Source organism: Benincasa hispida, chromosome 4 (genome assembly GCF_027475165.1).
Source record: "Benincasa hispida cultivar pf3 chromosome 4, pf3_genome.v1.1, whole genome shotgun sequence".
NCBI lineage: Eukaryota > Viridiplantae > Streptophyta > Magnoliopsida > Cucurbitales > Cucurbitaceae > Benincasa > Benincasa hispida.
The window spans coordinates 26,359,390-26,379,262 of NC_143481.1; the positions used below are offsets into that span (position 1 = coordinate 26,359,390).

At 34.5% G+C, this 19,873-nt stretch overlaps 1 protein-coding gene and 1 non-coding gene across 2 annotated transcripts; one reads left to right on the forward strand and one right to left on the reverse strand.

Moving 5' to 3' along the window:
- Positions 1 to 204: 204 nt before the first annotated feature.
- Positions 205 to 311, reverse strand: LOC120076972 (small nucleolar RNA R71). Its single transcript, XR_005481715.1, has one exon. It is a non-coding gene; the product is annotated as a small nucleolar RNA R71 (small nucleolar RNA).
- A 12,900-nt stretch (positions 312 to 13,211) lies between these two features.
- On the forward strand, positions 13,212 to 17,675 carry LOC120076886 (selenium binding protein). Its single transcript, XM_039030836.2, has 4 exons — positions 13,212 to 13,848; positions 14,655 to 14,751; positions 15,994 to 16,053; positions 17,244 to 17,675. Exons 1-4 carry the CDS (start codon positions 13,559 to 13,561, stop codon positions 17,325 to 17,327), a joined length of 531 nt encoding a protein of 176 aa, XP_038886764.1. The 5' UTR covers positions 13,212 to 13,558; the 3' UTR covers positions 17,328 to 17,675.
- Positions 17,676 to 19,873: the final 2,198 nt, after the last annotated feature.

Genomic DNA, 19,873 nt, shown 5'->3' on the forward strand with positions numbered 1-19,873 from the left:
ACTTGAAGAGCTTTATAGAGATATGCAATACCTTCATGATTCTTGGAATCGTTGTTGAAGGAATTTGACTATCACTATTCCTTTTCAACCCTTCGAGATGAGGCTTGCCAATAGGCTTATTCCCTTGAGCCTTGCGAGATTTCAACTTGGGATGGTATGATTGAGAAATTCATGCAGAAACTCTTCCCACTGAATATCAATGCTCAACGCAGACGAGACATCACTGAATTCGAGCAAAAAGATTTAGAGACCCTTAATGACGCATGAACTGAATTTAAATGACTTGTCAGAAATTGTTCACATCATGGCTTACCAGACTATGTACTAATGGAGATTTTGTATGATGGTTTAAAAAAGCCATCACAATCAGTTGCTGATTCTGTAGTTGTAGGAGGCCTGATAGACAAGACCTATACTGAGGCCAAATAGATTCTAGATAGAATTTTTTGAAATATGGATGAGTTGTTGGACGATGGCTCTGGATCCATAACTTTGGAAAAGTCAGCATCAGATTCAACAAATGGTCTTTCAGCAGAAATGACCGTTGTCACAAATTTGCTCAAAGCAATGCAATGAACCAAGATCATACTAGCGTTAACAACATGAGTCAGGTCAACATAATAACTCAAGCTATGGCTGTAGAATGTGTGAGATGCAACGAATCGCATAGCTTCAGCATGTGTCCATTGTTTGATTTAGAAGGAATAACCCCTTCAGCAACACGTATAATCTAGGATGGCACAACCATCCACATTTTTCATAGGGTGGAAATCAGCAAAGCGATTAGAGTGGTTTACAGCAATAAGGACAAAGTTGTTCCGCCTGGATCCAAATAGTCAACATAAGGCACCCAACAAGTCCATAATAGGGCAAATCAGGTGTTAAGCTCCTCCACACCGCTTCACAGTCAAACATCGAGAATTTAGAACTGCGAGTTGGCCAAATTGCAGGTAAGTTAAATCAAAAGCAATAAAGGACATTGCCCAGTAATACAGAGGTCCCAAAGCATGTTGGTAGTAATGTCAAGAAGCAATGTCATGCTATCACTTTCATAGTGGAAAAACAGTGACAACTAGCCCTGGGAAATCTAAGAACTCTACACCGCTGCAATCATAATCCACCAAATCTAATTCTACTTCAAATAATCAACCAATAATGAAATCTCTTCCGAAACAATATAGCGCAAGCACATCAGACGAGGGAATGAAACTTTCAGTGTAGGATAAAAGGAAAAAGGCGGCACAAGCTGCCGAAGCGCATACATCTGGAAGCAGAAGTAAGTGTAAGCAGCCCCCAGAGTAAGTTGAAGAAATACCATGACAACACCCTCATTTTCCCCTAAGACTAACGGAGAAGAAAAGTGACAAAAAGCAATTTCAATGCTTCTTAGACGTTTTAAAGCAACTATAAATTAACATTCCACTGGTAGAGGCACGGGAACAAATGTCGAGTTATGTGAAGTTTTTTAAGGACATTTCAAAGAAAATGCCTCTAGAGGAGTTCGATACGGTTGCGCTTACATATGAGTGTAGCGGTTGTTTCATAACAACCTCCCTACTAAGATGAAGGAACCTGGAAACTTCACTCTACCATGTTCAATTGGGGGAATGGATGAGGACAAACACTGTGCGAGCTGGGCGCAAACAAAATCTCGTGCTTCTTTCTCTACAATTTCTCTACCTCTTCCTCTTCTAAGGGTTGAAGACCACTCATTTGACTCTTGGATCCTAGAGAATAACAAAATTATTCTTGTGGTAGTGTCAGTGATCGTTGAGGAGACGTTCGTGCCAAGAACAAGAGGAATTTTGAGGAGCTTGGGAGTATACAAAAGTAAGAACCGTTCATCCCTTTGTTTCTCCCTTCATAAAGCATGTTGTAATATTTAATGTATGTTGTTTATCTTATTCTTCTATTCTATGCTTTAGCTTGTTGTTTTTTTTCATTTAAAAATGAAAAAACTGAATGTAAGACAATCCTAACGCTTTCGCTCGGGATTCGATCCTTATACTATGATGACATCCTGAGAATGTTGTCCCTTGGGTCTATATTTTTTTAGGAGGGAGAGAGAAGTGGAGCGCAGAATAAGGAATGGTGAACCAACCTTCCCAATGGGATGCTGACAATAAGGTGGAGTCAGTTGAGGAACAAAGGATAAAGAGAGATAGATAATATGAGAAAGATCTAGCGACCTAAGGCCATTGAAGAAGAGATGGTTGATGCGACCCACTAAGGCAGTAGCGTTTGAGCACTGAAAGTAAGAACAAGTCAATGAAGAAGAGCGCACTTAGGATACAAGCACAAAAAATGAAGTCCAACAACCAATTGATCTTATGGTCGAGAGTGGTGTGGGCAACGAAGAAATCATTAGACTGCCCACCAGCAATGAGGCAGAAAGTGAAGAAAAAGATGAAGAGAGAAAAAAGAAAAGATAAGGAGGCAGATATGCCTGATGAGCATATGGAGGAAGAAAACAGTTCAGGTATCGCAACCAGTCCTGAGGTTGTGGTAAAAGAAGAAATTGACTCGATGACATTTGATTCGGCGGCAGAAATATAGGCAAGGGTAAAAGCTAAGTTGGTAGAAGAGCTTAGACAGCTTACTGAGGAAGCTCACTTGTACGCAGCTAACGCGTCAGTTCAAATCAAGATGAGAGAAGAAGAAAAGGAAGTCGCAGCCAAAGAAAGCCTTGAGGAAAAGGTAGATGAAGAAATAGCAATAGAAAATGTTACAGAAGACTTTGACAAGGATATGAAAGCAGATGAAGTCGTAGATAAGGTTGTGGAAGAATTGGAAAAGGAAATAACCGAGGACATAAATTCAAGGTAAGTGGTTCGCTATCAATTCACCCATGAACCAGGCACCCTAACCAAGTCGATGTTAAGATTATGTATACACGTGAAAATATGATATTGTTGTTGTCGGGGTTGATGCTCTAAATCTCGTAGGGTTCTATAGTTTGTAATTGTAATGTACAAATATTTTATTTATATAATAAAATATGTGATATTTTATTTCATTTTTAGTTGCATTAACCACAAACCAATAAACTAACATCTTGAAGGATCTCCGTTTATAGAGAACCTTTGAGCAGAAGTAGATCATCCAAATTCCATTGTGATTAAACACACACATTTATAGTCATACAAAATAGATTAAGCACAAATCTTAAATTACAGCATGCTTTGAACTAAAAACAAAGGATCAAGAGATTATACCTTTGAAGAACCGTTCTTCAAGTAATCTCTCGATCAAACTCGTTCACGAACACATCGAACAAGTCACAAACACTCATCTCGAACAAATAGCAAACAACAATTCGATCCTCGAACCAAACAGGACACTACCACTTGGTGACCTTGATATTCTCGGTGTGAGAATCTAGGAGTGGTGGGCTCTGGCTAATTTTGGTTAGAGGGGAAGTTTGGTGTAGAGGAGGAAGACGATCAAGATGGGAATCACACGATCGTGTAGACGACCAAGTCTATCACATAAACTTCCTACGCGATCATTTAGTCTCTCAGGCAATCGTGTAGTTACTCAATTGTGTACTCGATAGTATATCTCTTGTCTTTTTGGAATAATTAGAAAATCATTTTATTTTATCTCAATTTTTCCATAAAACCAAATAACTACCCACTAAGGGTGGTTATGGAGAAAAAGAAGTTAATTATCAAATAATTAATAAATATAAATAAATATGATAGCTAACTTATCATATTATATTCATAATCTCTAGTTTTAATATTGCATCATATACAACATATAAACCATAGTCTTTTTCTCTATTTTATGGCATATTTATATTAAATTTAATATAAATCATATTTATATTAAATTTAATAATTATGAATCTTATTCATATAAAATATATTTGAATCATATTCAAATATTAGTTCCTCCAATCAAACAATAATGTATTAAATACATTATATCATATATAATTGAATTAATTTAATATATTATTATCAAATTTCCTCTTATTAATTTGAACATTTCAAATTAACCCAAAAACTAATTCTCAACTTAAATCCATTGAGCTACCAAGGGGATCTTATGGATCTGTAGCTTGAAGCTCCAATGGTACGTGAATAATCAATTAAACTTTTTAATCACATTATCCACCATCCGTTAACTGCCGGGCACTCCACTAAAAACCAAAAACTGTACTCTTCGTACTACAGATATATTTATGTGTCCATTGGATATAACCAATCAACAGTACGATGACCCTTCATAAATCGCTTGTAAGTACAGTTGGGCCAAATTATTATTTTGCCTCTATAGTTACATCTAACTCCTTAAGTACCATTGATCTCTCAAATGAATAATAGATCATAATCCCACTATGACTAAACCCCTCTCGGGCCAAGAGAGGGTGTGGCGCCACTAAAGATGTCCAATTTTCCCACGGGGACGGGGCGGGGATTCTCTGATTAGGCGGGGAATGAGGAGGGAGTGGGGGAAAAAATTCCCCGTAAGGTAAACAGGGACGGGGACGGGGAATGCATTCCCCGTCCCCGCCCCTGACCCTAGCCCCGCCCCGTTTTTCGTCCTCGTCCCGATTAGCTTTTACATATTTATTTAATATAGTTATCTAATGTTATGTTATTATTATTATTATATAAACATTACATTTAAATTTTAAATTTGATTATCTATTGAGAAAGATAATGAATATGTTTAAATTTAGATTATATATGTGAATAATTTGATTTATATTTATTTCTTTCTACTAAAAAAATTAATTAGCTTTTTTTAGGCAAAAAGTTGAGTAATTTATCTTTAAATTCAAATTGTCATAATAAAACTAATCATAATAAAAAATTGAGTGATAGAGTTAATTATTTAATTAAAATTTTCTCACATTAGTGATTTAAATTAATTGTCTTTTTACAAAAAAAAAAATGTAACAGGGAAAAATTCCCTGCGGGGAATCCCTGCCCCGATCCCTGTGGAGAATTTCACGGGGATGGAGAATGAAATGGGGAGCGGTGACGAGGATGGGGAATGGCATCTCCGGCCTCGCCCCGTGGACATCTCTAGGCGCCACATTGTTCAAGACCCGAAATCAGCCCTTAAGGGAGTAATTTATCTACTTACCCCTACTTCGAGAAAGGAGTGAATTCCATCTTGTGTAGTTGAGTTCCCAACTCCTCAATCAGACGATCCCCAAAATGATAGGCTGGTTGAGTTGGTAATCTGGCCACTCTCACCCATGCAAATCAAAGGACCGCACTCATAGGTAGGAGTTCACAACTCACTCAAAATTAAGATCATGTTACCTATGGTCATCCTAGTGAAATGAAAGTCTCAATTATGAACGGCGTTATATATCGAGACTAAACATTTCGTGGCCTGGTCTTATACAAACTCCTTTGTATAGAATATCCCTGCATGCATGTCTAATACATGAATGATCAGGATCATATCATTTGTAGCACTTTACAACATTTGTAACACCTACAAAGCGGGCCATACTCGTAGTGTCACAAGGATAAGGTGTCCAGCCTTATCCATATACTACAGACCATTTAGGTTATCACTTAAACACGATCCACTTGTATGTCTCCACATATATGTTTAAGTTACAACGATAACCATGGATCTTAGTTTATTAGTATGTGGTTAAGTGTATGAAATGTATTCCCTATGCATCAGCAGTTAGTAGTCTGATGTATGTCATTTTGTGTACACGACCTGATATATTCTATGTAGTAGGAATCGTCAACAGGTTTCAGTCCAATCTTAGATATGATCATTGGACTACGATTAAAAATATCCTCAAGTATCTTAGAAGAACAAGGGACTACATGCTCATGTATGGCGCTAAGGATCAGATCCTTTCAGGATACACTGACTTTTATTTTCTAACAGATATAGATTCGAGGAAATCAACTTCAGGATCAGTGTTCACTCTAAACGAATGAGCTATAGTTTGGAGGAGTATAAAGCAAAATTGTATTGCTGATTCTACCATGGAAGTGGAGTACGTGGCTGCATGCGAAGTGAAAAAGGAAGCAGTATGACTTAAAAAGTTCTTAATCGATTTGGAAGTGGTTCCAAATATGCGTTTGCCTATCACCCTCTATTTTGATAACAATAGATCAATTGCCAATTCTAAAAAACCTAGAAGTCATGAGTGCGGAAAGCACATTAAGTGCAAATACCATCTCATCAGGGAGATCGTACATCGAGGAGACATGATCATCACTTAGATGGCCTTAGAAGACAACATTGTTGATCTATTTACTAAGGCTTTCACAGTTAAAATGTTTGAGGGTCACCTAGTGAGTCTAAGACTACGAGTTATGTAAATCTAAGGCAAGTGAAAGAAATCATGAGTATGTGATGTCCTGGTTTATTGTAGTTATGGTTTTCTCTCACACTCAACATTGTTCTCTCACACTCAACATTGTATATATATGTAACCCCACTGGAGTTTTTAGTCTAAGTGGGAGTTTGTTGGGTTGTATGTCCTAAAACTCGTGGTTTGTATATATTAAACATATTATATTTGACAATAAAGTTGTTATTCAAGTTATTCAATAAAAATGTTATTGAACATGTGAATTGCACTTTTTTAACCCTAAATCCAATAAACTAAGAACCCCTGATGATGATATGAATGCTTTAACTTTATATGAAGACATAAGAGTGGATCAAGATCGAGTATATAGCCAAAACGATCTATAATATAAGGATAAAGTTGGGTACCTCAACCTGAGGACATTATTGATGTGACTCACTTTGTATTTGATGCTAAGGATGTGATCCTAAACTATTCATGTGGAAATATGCAAGTGGAGGTGTCCTATGCAATGAGTTTGCATAAGACCGGACCACGGAATAATCACTTTTACTTTATAACACCGTTTACTGTTAAGACTGCTTATTTCAATTTGATGACCTAGGTAACTCGATATTAATCCTGCAATAATTATGAACTTCTATTTATTTGGGATTATCCTTTAATTTGCATGGGTGAGAGTAGCTCAACATCATCGACTCAATAAGCCTTCTATTTTAAGGGTAAAATCGGGTAGACAGTCGGGGACATAGTCCTAGGAATAGTAGATAGATTGTTCTCTTAAATGCTTACTCTAGGTCTTGAACAAGGGCCCCACCCTCTCATTGGCTCGAGAGGGACTCGGTTTAGTGATTGGACCACAAACCAATTGTTCATTAGAAGATCAATGGGACTTAAGGAGCAAGATGCAATTACAGGAATAAAATGATAATTTTGACCCCAATGTAATTACAAACAACCTGTAAAGGACCGATTTACTAATCATGGTTAAATCAAGTGGACAGAAATATATCTACAGTGAGGAGAGTGCAGCTACTAAGGTTTAGCGGAGTGTCCCGGTAGTTAATGAATGTTGGTTAATTAGGTTAAAGTGTTTAGCTGGTTAATCTCAAATCGTTGGAGCTCATGATCTATAGGTCCATTAGGTCCCTCTGCTAGCTTATATCGGACTAAACCTTAAGACAGTGTGATGAGAGAATTTAAAACGTTCAAATTCGGTTTAAGGTATTATCGTTAAATTATATGCGATATAATTTACATGATTATATAGTTTAATTGTTGAATTAAACTAATTGGAGAGTTAGAAATATTTAAATATGATTAAAATATTATATAATATTTAAATATGATTAAAATATTATATACATGAATAGGGATTGATGTTTATTATTAGTTTGATATTTGATATTAAATTGATTTTATTAATTTAATTGTTTAATTAATTATTGGAATTAATTTTATTAAAAGTGATTTTAAAGAATTATTATTTAAAATTAATTAATTTAATTAATTTTAATTAAAAATTTAAACTCATGTTAATTGATTTTTGTAAAATCAAAATTAAATGAAAATTAGGGTCAGTGGATTTATCCCATTTTTTTTCATTAACTCTAATACCTAATCCCACTAACCAGTGGTTTATTTGGTATAAAATTTACATGCAATTTAATTACATATGTTTCTTCTATAAATAGAAGAAAAATTGGCTGGAAAATTCTTCATGCAATTTGGATATTTGAAGAAGAAATTATTCTTCAACATTCATACACCAAAACTCTCAAAGGTCTCAAAATTTCCTTCGATTTCACAACAGATTGGATCCCACAATCCGTTCTAAGGTCGGAGAATAGCGAAGAAGACTTTGGCAGTGGTCCATGACGAGTTCAGGATCATAATTATTCGAGGAATTGCATCAATTTGGTGTTTCTACAAAAGTTATCTTCTGAAACCCTGTTTTTCTCCTTGGAACATGCATGCTTGATTCCTAACATTAATGTAGTTAGAATACTTAAAATCCTAACTGCTTCTACATGCGTGTTGTAAACTCTTTCATTTACATATATATTGAACATTGAGTCCATCTGTGATTTATATACTGTGATATATAATTTTTCTTATTTGAAAATTATGTGGTTTGAAAATGAATTTGAAATTGTCACATTAATTTGGAATTAGCAATTTATGTTGGGAGCTTATGTTGAATTTTGAACTATTTGCATCTATGACTAATTAAATAGGATATATGATATATATATGGCCATATAAATGGAACTTATGATGTATATTGCGATTTATATTGAACGTGCAGCTAATCTTACTAGTATTTTTTATGCATTGGTTGGAATATTTGTTTGCAAACATCTAAGACAGTGTTCCAAGGTATATCGACGTACATGTCAGAACATCAGGGGACTATGTTACAAGCACAAGCGATACCTAATTAAAAGTGCATACATATCAGAATATTAATTAAAAGTGCATGCATATCAAAATATCCGGGATATATATACCAAATAAACAATAGAATATATTACAGACACAAGTGATACCTAATTAAAACTGCATACATATCATAATACTTTAAATATATACACCAAATAAACACATGAAATATATTGACATACATATTAGAACATCGGAGGAATGTATTATAGGCACAAACAATACCTAATTAGAAGTGCATACATATCAGAATACCTAGGATATATACACCAAATAAACAATAGAATATATTACAAGCACAAACGATATCTAATTAGAAGTGCATACATATCAGAATACTTGAGATATATACATCAAATAAACAATGGAATATATTACTTGAAAACAAATAATACTCAAAACAAATAATGGAATATATCACATAATATAAAAAATCGAACATAAAAAACGAAAATGGAAAATAAAATCATATTAAATACATTTTTTTCTCTCTAATTGAAAATGAAAAAAAAAAATTAAATATATTTCCTCTCTTCCAATTGAAAATGGGAAAAATCATGTTAAATGTATTTTCTCTCTCCATAATAAATACATTTTCTCTATCCAACATTAAGTAAGTTCCATAAATATGAAAAAATATATTAAAAATGGATATAAAGAAATTAAAAAAAAGGGTAAAATTGTCTAAAATCAACACTAAAAACGGTTTTTGAAAAGATTCAAATTTATAAAATATATGACCTAAATATGTTTTTTTATGTAAATTCTCTTTAAAAAAATAAAAATAAAAAATAAAAAAGAACTTGGTTTTCCAAAATGGGTCTTTAGTCCAAAACGAAATTCTAAAAGGGTCCATTTTTGTCCATTGCTTGTTAGAGTCAGGGGATAAGAACTAGGGATGTTTGCTTGTATGGCCTATCAACTTCATGAGTTGGTATTAAATAATTTAACTTCAATGGTAAATACTATTACGTTTGCACGTCTATTGAGGAACTCTATATTTTTCTATTTTACACATTTATCAATGAACTTCATGAGTTGGTATTAATAATTTAACTTCAATGGTAAATACTATTAAAGTTTACACGTCTATTGAGAAACTCTATATTTCTCTATTTTATACATTTATCAATGAACTTCATATTAAAAATTTGTACATCTATTGAGAAATTTCATATTCCTCTATTTTGGACATTTATTAATGAACTTCATCTTACAACTTCGTATTCCAATCACAAACTTTTTAACTTCAACCTTCATAACTCAACTCAACACCTTAAATATACCTAAAGTGATATTAAGATCTCGCAAAATAATTTTTTTTTGGGAAAAATACGTTTTTTATCATAAATTTGATGAATAGATACATTTAGTCCTAATGTTTCAAATCGACCAATTTGGTTCCCAGGTTTTTAAGAATGAGTTTAAGAAGTCATTTTCTAAATAAAACCTTTAAATTTAATATTAAAAAATTTATAGATGCTTACCTGGCAAAATGACATGAAAAAAAATTATATTTTTTTTTTTATTTCTCTTTCTTTCTCCCTCCTCTCTCTTATCTCTCTCCTCCATCTTCCTCCTCCCTCTCTCCCTCTCCCATCTCCATTAACGAGCGTACATCATCTCCATTACCAAATGATTTTTATATTTTTCAAAGCTATCTCAATGGAAAACCTCGAAGGGATGCCCTCTCCCTTTCTTTTACATCCCCGTCTTTCTCTCTCTCTCTCTATCTCACGTACTCATCTACTGTAAAATCAGAAAAATGGAGCACTCTCCAATATCCCAATATGAGGCAAAATAGGAAAATAAGTTTGGAGTTCTTCAAATTCATATGAGCTAAGCATTATATCAACAATCCCAAATTTTTGCAAAGAAAAAGAAACATAAAAAAGGGTTTTGTTCCATGAAATGAGTTGAATACTGTGAAGAATATGAGAGAGTTTGAAAGCAAAGATTATGAAGAAGGAAGAAATATCCAATTAGGCGATGGGTGTGTGAATAATCTAAAATCTCATGGTTGGAATTTTCTAAATTGGTGATGAATTTCGGCATTGACGGTGGCGGGGGAATAAGTGAGAGAGAGAGAGGGAGAAATTAGGATGTAAAAGAAGGGGAGAGGGTCTTGTGGAGATAGAGGAGAGAGAATAAGAGATAAGAGGGAGAAAGAAAGGGAAATACTAAAATAATATTTTTTTTCATGTCATTTTGGCATTGTAACTAGGGGTGTTCAAAAAAACCGATAATCCGACCAATTCGGACTACCCGACTCAAACCGTAAGGGTTGGGTTGGGTTAGGTTAAAAATTCTCAAAGATATTAAATCCGGGTCGAGTCTCGGGTTACTCTATTTCAGGGATGGATCGACCCAACCCGACCCGAATATATATATATATATAAAGAAGAGACTGAAAGAGCGTGAGCGGCCGAGCGCCCCTCGCACCCGCGCAGTCGCACGCCAAATTTTGTTAATATATATATGTATATATATTAAAAAAAACAAAAATCGAAAATTGAAGTCCGAAACGACGCTCTGTCTTCTGAAGCTGAACTCGAAGAAACCCTCGCCGCCAATCGCCTCGCCCTGCCATCGCCCTCGCCGGCCGCCGCTTCTTTTTCTTTTTTTCTTTTAATTAATATTATATCTACATTAGTAGTATTCTTTACATTACCAACCTTGGTACTAAGACATTATAACATTAAAAATGTTAAATCATCAAATGTGCCTCTAAATTATGAAGTTGTTCCTGGGTTGACAAAAATTTCCGCAAGGTCAGGTCTCCGAAATTCCTGGTTTGATCAGGAATGGGGATCAAACCGGGGATTCTAACAGGATCCCCGATCGGGGACGGGGAGGGTATCCTCGTCCCTGATTAATTTTTTTTAAATATATATATATATATATATATATATATATATATATAAATATATATATATATATATATATATATATATAAACGGGATGGGTCCCCGTGGGGAATCTCTGTCCCTGTCCCCACATCCCCACCCCACCCCACCCCCGTTGACAGCCCTAGTTGTTCCCATTCTACTTCAAACTTTTAAATTTCAAATTAACTCTTGAAAAATGTTTTAAGGCAACTATTGTCCTTGAATCAGTGGATGGAAAAGGCTTATATCTATTTAATGAACAAATCTAAACACATGTATACAAAAATAAAGGCACTTGGCGAATTTGTTAACATATATAAAATATTGTAGTCAAGTAGTTTATTATAGTTCGTAGAAAATAGTATGCATATTTTAATTTGTGTTTGAGCTGCATACCATTTTAATATGATCATAATAGTTTGCGTCTCGGGTGAAGACTATTTCCATCTATATACGAATAGTGAACAATGGAACAGAAAAAAGATGATAAATAACAAATAACTGTCAAGTAATTTAGGAAAAAAAATATCTTTTTGGTCCCTAGGTTTTGGGTCTAGTTTCTACTTGAGTCTTTAGGTTCCAAAAAGTTACGCATTTAATACGTAATTATTAAGTTTGGTTTCAATTTAGTTCATATGTTTCAAAATGTTACAATTTTATGCTTGACATTTGAGTTTGCTTCAATTTGGTCTCTATGTTTCAAAACGTTACAATTTTACCTTTGACATCTGAGTTTTACTTCAATTTGGTTCATATGTTTCAAGATCTTACACTTTTCACGTGCAATATTGTTTTTTTTTTTGTTTTTTTTTTTTTTTGTAGGGATACAATTCGAAAGAAAATTTCAAGAAACTTATTTTCTTCCAATAAGTAGATTCAGAATTAAGATAAGGAATGACAAATATGAAAATAAGGTCCTCCAATAAGTGGATTGGAATTAAGATAAGGAATGACAAATATAAAAAATAAGGACCTCCATTCGAAAAAATTGTGAAAAATGTTGCCTGATCCATAAGTGGAAACGAATTATGGTAATTTGTTCCAATTTGAGACATAACAAAGACAAAGATAATCTTTATATATAAAAAAAAAAAATCCCTAAAGGCCACCCACAATATATACATAAAAACAAAATCAAAGGATTCGTTTTGACATGAAATGAATATGTCCACATATTCTGACCTAGATCTACGAGACGAAAAAATATGATAAAACCCATACCAATAATTGGTTCATGTAGAATTGGACATTTTGAGGTAATATAAAAATCTTGAAATCTGGAGATTAAATTGAAACAAAACTCAAATTTCAAATATAAAATTATAACATTTTAAAACTTTGAAAATAAATTAAAATAAAATTCAAAACTTGATAATAAAATGTGTAAAATTTGAAAACCTCGAGGGCAATACAAACTAGACCAAAACTTGTGAACAAAAAAGTATTTTTTACGAGAATTTACTGTGGTTAATTCCCACTCAACATTCTAAAGCTTTTTCTAGCATGGACATGTAGAAGAATCAGAGAAACATTGACACGTGGATATAAGCAATGGTATTTACTATTTAAAAGAAATAAATAAAATAAAAATTAAAAAAGACGACGTGACAATAAATGGTGGTGGAGTCTGGACTGGCGCCATTTCTTGGGACTTCGTGCCGCCACTTTCTTCCACAGAAGAAACCAAGTGGATCTGTGTGGGCGTCGTACGATCACCCAGTTGACGGCCACGATCCATCCTCACACTCCCAATCCATCTCCACCGTCTCTTCAAAATCCAACCGCCGTCCCAGAGCGCGGGAAAAGGCCCCAACCCAGCCTCTGTATATCACTCGAAGTCGAACAGTTCGAAGCCGATAAGTTCACTTTCTTCCTCAAAGTAGTTCTTTCTTTTCCTTTCTAGGGTTTCAGGTCTGTTTTAATGGCGCCCAGGAAGCGAAGCAAGAACCAAGAAGACGAGCCGGCGGCGGAGAAGCTGGCCCCGGCGTCTTCGAGGGTGACTCGGAGCTCGGCTCGGCTGGCGGCGAACTCTAAGGCTGATTCGGCGGTGGATGAGGCTGTGACTGAGTCGGCGAAGAGTAAGAAGGCGAAACGTGCTCCGAAGGAGAATGGCAAGGTGAAAGAGGTTGAAAATGAAGGGGTGGAAGTTGATGCTGCTTTGGAGAAACTTGACAAGGATGGGAAGAACAGAACGGTTGTGATTGAACATTGGTGAGTTTTTCTTTCCCACTCGTTCAGAAATCGGTGAAGAATTGAAAATATGTTAGTTAAGTTGAAGATGAAGTTTCAAGGGCTTGAGATGCTTGATTGATTGCTTTCTTGTTTGATCTTCGTCGTAAATTTTAGTACCATTTGTGAGCTTTTTGTTAGGTTAGTTTTTTTCCCCATGAAACGCGGACTACATTTCTAGGGTTTCGAAGAATAAAGGTTTTGACTTACTTTGTATAGTTTTGGTGCTGTTCTACCGCCTGCGCCTCCTATGGCTTCTTGTCCTTCCTTTACCACTGCCATTTTCTCTCCTCCTATTGCCGTTTGCCCATCTTTTCAGATTCCTCCATGAAAACTAACATGTCAATATCGAGTTGTGCAATCGCATTTGATGTATTTTGTTGAGGGAATTTTTGCTCACTCACATCTTTGATAATTTATTTTTGTTGGCATTGGACAGCGTACTTTCTCTTCCGGGCATGGCTAGAAAATTTCATTTGAAGAAAGCTAACTTTTTATAGATATTATCTTTGAACTCTAATAAAGTGAGGCAAATTAGAGGGGGAAAACATGGTTTTTTTTTGCTCTATAGAAAGTCAAGACAAGTGAGGGACCATTTCCTCTCTTTACTCTTGGCTTCGCGTTTGCTTTTGGCAATGTGACGTCTAATGAATGGAAATGAAAAGGATAATACGAATGTGGCGTTTCATGGTTGTGGAAATTTTCCCATAAGTGGATGCTTCTGTCTTTGCCATGTCATGTGCGGTGTTTGTTATGACACTTTTTCCCGTAATTTTGTTCCCTTGTAGCAAACAGTGCCAATCATTCAAGAAAAGGGCCATCCAGGTGCAAAATGGTCTGGAGAATGGTGTTCCTGGAATCACTGTGATGCTTAACCCTGATACGGTATCTTTCTGACATAATCAACTCTTACATCCTATTCTTCATAAAAAAGAATCAATTTGGGTTCTTCATTTTGTTATCCAAGCAAAATAATACTCCACATGATACTGGTCTGTTGATTTGATTGTCCTTTGAATTTGTTCTTTATTTTCCTTCTATTTTGAGGAAGGTGGAGGTTTTTAGCTTCCAAATTCCAACCATTTCTACTTTGAAAAACCAAAAAATGCGATATTTGTTATTTTAAAGCTCATATGTTCTCTGCTGGGTAGGGTCACAGTGAAACTATGAAAACACCCTATGGTTCTGTTAGATGATACAATACTAAATTTGCCTTCACTTATCAGCTTATGTTAACTTGTTGATTGACCCTAAAGCTTAAGCTGATGGGTGAATACAAATTTAAGATTATATCATCTAAAAAGAGTTTTCAAAGAGTTGCCTATGTCTTTGATGTTATGGTTTTCTGATGCCCAAAAGATGGAAAACTTGAGTTTGATTGATTTATTTATTTTTTGCTCGGAAAGTATCAAAGCTAATCTCCATATTTCATGATTGGATTGTTAGTATTAGGTATTTGAAACGAGGTAAACTAATGTTGGGGAGGATTTAGTTCTAAACTCTATGGTGACCATTTACTTAACAATTTATATTGACAAAATCTCACATTGATTAAGAAAGGAAATAATTATGAGTACATAAGTAGGAGACAATATCTCCATTATTGCTAGGCTTTTTGTTAGTGTTGGTTTCGTTGCTTTGGTGAAGAGAAGTTAGCTTGGTTAAAGGTGTCGAGAGTAAACACAGATCAATGACTATTTGGAGGGAGGCTTGCTGGTCCTTTAAAGGGGCAAATTGTTGGGCATGTGACTAAAGTCTCACATTAACTAGAAAAAGAGAAGATTAAGGGTACATAAGTGGGAGACAATATCTTCACTAGTGTATGAAGTCTCTTGGGTGATTCTATAAACAAACTGAGGTCTTATGTCCGAAGTGGACAATATCCTACTGTGGAGATATTATGATCCTCTGAGTTTCTTTAGATAATCAATAGTTGTATTTATGATCAATCACCTTTGATTACCTGATTGGATTTTAGAATTTCTCCATTTTATTTTAAGGAACTGCTACATATCACTGAAATTTCGTGCAGAAAATTGAAAACTAAAAATTAAATAGTGATTATGTTCATTCAATGAAATTGTTGTTTTTCCTCCTCATTTTATTATTTATTTTTTTAATATGCAGCCAAGAAGGGGTTGCTTTGAAATCCGGAGTGAAGATGGCGAGAAGTTTATCAGTCTTCTGGTAATTATCACCATTAACTTCAATTATAAAAAAAATTAATTTATGATTAATTTCCGGTTATCTTGACATTTGCTAAATATTCAAACACAACAATTTAGGGTCTAGTTACTGATAGGCAAGAATGCCTTTACTCTTTAGTTAAATTGGAAGAAAAAAGTTCTCTTATTTGGTGCTAAATTTAGAACCTTTTTTTTTAAACAAAATAATCTATACTATCTTTTTTGGGTTCATCTTGGTCTGTATTCTTTTTCTTAATTATTCTATTTCTTTTCTCTAGGCTTGCTCTGTTTTTTCCTAGCCAATTGGAGTAATTTTTCCTAAGCTCATAGGCCTTTTGAGTGGTTTTATATCCAATCTCTCTTCCTTACGTTAATCCTTCTATTTAATTGTACTTGTGTTCTCCATAAAATTTCCCTCAATTCAATTTGATGACTAGTGTTAATGAATTTTTATTCAGTCCACCGAAGTTACATGATGAAATGAGTTTGCTAAGCATTTTACCGTAAGTATTTCTTGGTGAAATATGATATTGTTGGCTAATAAAGCAATGTTTAGAATTTTGTTTGATATTTCAAATATTGTTTTAAATATTATAGTACGATTATATTTATTTTTGGATTAACAACTAATATTAAAACTGAATTAATTTATCTTTTGGTATAACATGCGAGGGCGATGATTTGAACTTCTAACTTTGAGACAGTAGTAGATTTTGAGACAGTAGTAGATGCCCTTCAACTGCTCATATTAGCTTGAAATCTAGGCTAGAACTTTTCCATACCAATTAGGTGTAAAGATTCCTCGATCTGATGCCCTTAGGTTGATTCTCGTCATTCATTCTAAACTCTTTCCGGGTTGACCGTCTTCCTGTTGAAGGCAAATATCTCTTTTATTTGGGTTAGATCAGCAACGGATGTCTTGTATTGAGGGGTACTAGTGGCACCTACAGATCCTTGTTTGAATTCTGTTTTTCATATCTCCTTTTTTTTAATGTGCCTAAGATTATTTGTTGCTTTTTACACCCAAGAGATTCCTCAACGCTTTTACATCTTTTGATTATGAGTTGGTAATCTGTCAAGCTATCAAGTTTTGTCTGTTTAATTTGACAAGTTCACTCATAACTTCATTGCAATTATACACTTAAGATGATCGATAAAGCTGTCATATAACATTGTACGTTTCATTTATAGGACATGAAGCGACCTTTTACTCGCATGAAGGAACTGGACATGGAAGAAGTCATTTCAGACATCATTGAGAAGATAAAAGGATGATGATGGCCTTTGATGAAAAATTGCCTTCTAGGATGCAATGGTTTTTTTGTGGTGGTTTGAAGCTGACCAGTCAGAGAAGCTTTGATGGTGGAAACTTAGCTAATGTTCATTTGCCAATGCGAATATTGCCTACTCACTTGGCATGACTGCAATGGTAAAGCATCAGGTTTGAACAAACAAGATGGATTATTTTTTGGTTTAAGCTTCAAAATGAACGAGTCATCTTTGAAGAGGGTTGTCCTTTGTATTAGTAGCAGAAACCTACTCTTACTTCTAAGAGGGTGGCTCTATATTGCATCCTTGAATTGTGTATTTTTGTATGAATCAATGGAGTTTTATTTGCATCTATGTTTTTTAGGACAATTTACAAACCAGAAAACTAGGAGGGAGATTCCTTCAGCGAATCTATGCCCCTATTGCAAAATTAGGATTAGAGGTGATCATTGGTTGGTTGGTGTTGGTATGTCAACCACCAATTTGGCTATTTTGATCAATTGATGGCTGTTGATTTTGGGTGGATCTACAGAACCAACCGGTTGGCCACATGAATGGTCGATTAGGGGTTGGTTTTACTCGGTTTTAGAAGGAAACATCGGTGGAGTTGTTGAGAAGACGAAAAACTAGTTTATGTTGGTGTTGGGCTCTGACGAAGAGAGTGAGCTTTGATTGAAGAAAAAAAGACTAGAGTAGAGGAAAAAGAGGAGCTACAATAGAGGCATGCTTGTGGTGCGATGGTGATGGTTGGTGATGGCAGGACTTTGAAAGGAAACAGAAAACTCAGAAGATGAAAAGTAGTAAGAAAAATGAAATGAGGAAGCGAAGGACAAAAGGGAGGGAAAGAAAATGAAAAAAATAAATACAAATGAATTAATATGACTAGGTAACGATTACCTATCAAAAGCTTTTTTGAGTTGTGCATTGCATGACTTTTGTTTTTTAAAAAGCTTTTATGACGATTGGTTGGTTGAGCCTTTCTTTGAGCTCACCGATTGTAGAGTGCGTAAAACCAATTGTCTAACTTTGGTTTTACGGCTTGAGTTGATCACCCCTAGTAGGGATGGACCACATAGAAACTTCTTATAAAGTAAATTTTGCCAAAGCATCAGGCAGACGATTGTGTTGTCTACTTGTGTGGAAAAAAGTTACTAATCCTAATCTATTCGCCTATACTAAATCTTTGCCTATTTCATTAAAGAGGCAAATGGAGGTTAGATTTTGTTGGATTCAATAAGGGGTCGTGTGTTTGTTGGTATTAGTTGCAATATGGAATAGAAAGCTAAAAAATAACTTGCCATAAAATCCATAGCACAATGTATGATTTCCACCAACGAGTCAAGGAAGACAACTAGCCTTGTTGGTCATTGCCATTTGCATTCCCTATCTATTAAAGTGTGCTTAACCGAAAGAATAACTTCTTGATATATTTGGTGGTGGTTATAATAGTCTGTAAGGAATGGTTTGTCTTTGGAGTGCAAGATTTTTTTTAATGAGTCTGAAAAATATGTATTTAATGATGGTGTCAATCCTTCAAATCTAACACGAATTTCCTTTCCAACAAGTTTGTAGATCGTCACTTGATCTTCCTTACTATCCTCTAGGTCTTTAAATTGGATTGTAGGATCCAAAATGAGTTGAATATTGAAGGAAATTTTAGGAAGGTTCGATGTTTGGAGCAACTAAGGAAGAACTTATTTCATATTAAAATCACTTTTACATGCCAAAATACAACAGTTGATTCTTTAACTTATGAGAACACTTTCATGTAATCAGATTGCATTTAGTTTTGACAACAAAACCACAAAAAACTAAAATGGAATTGGAGGTGTTCATATAATGGAGAAAGTGGGAAAACCCACCCAATTTCCATTTTTCAATTAAATCAATATTTTAATATATAATTTAATTTTCCAAAAATCAAATTAAAACAAAATTGATTTATATATTTGAATTTTCAAATTTTCAAATTTAAATAAAATTAATTCAAACAATTAGTTTTAAACATCAATTCTTTAATCATGAATCCCTATTCATGTAATTAATATTTAAATCAAATTTAAATATTATACAAATCTCCAAATTCGTTTAATTCGATAATCACACGTATAATTATATTCTATATAATTACTGATTTCCTTAATTCAAAATTTGAACGTTTCAAATTTACTCATCATAATATTCTAAGGTTTAATCCGTTTGTGAGCTAGTAGTGGACTTAATGGACCTACAGATTATGAGCTCCAACGATCCGAAATTAATTGGCTAAATTCTTTAAACCGAATTAATCAACATTCGTTAACTATCGGGTTACTTCCACTAAAGCCCGTAACTGCACTCTCCTCATTGTAGATATATTTTTGTCCATTCGATATAACCATAATCAGTAAGTCAACCCTTCACAGGTTGTTCGTAATAACGACGGGTCAAAAACTGTTTTACCCTTGAGATCACATCTTGCTCTTTAAGTCTCACTAATGCTCTAATGAACAATTGGTCTGTGATTCAATCACCAAATCGAGTCCCTCTCAGACCAATGAGAGGGTGAGACC

What these genes read in the sequence shown, in the direction of transcription:
- LOC120076886 (XM_039030836.2), top strand. Translation starts at nt 13,559, where the DNA reads ATGGCGCCCAGGAAGCGAAGCAAGAACCAAGAAGACGAGCCGGCGGCG. An exon ending in ACGGTTGTGATTGAACATTG is followed by an intron (nt 13,849 to 14,654) that starts GTGAGTTTTTCT and finishes GTTCCCTTGTAG; the next exon opens with CAAACAGTGCCAATCATTCA. An exon ending in TGATGCTTAACCCTGATACG is followed by an intron (nt 14,752 to 15,993) that starts GTATCTTTCTGA and finishes TTTAATATGCAG; the next exon opens with CCAAGAAGGGGTTGCTTTGA.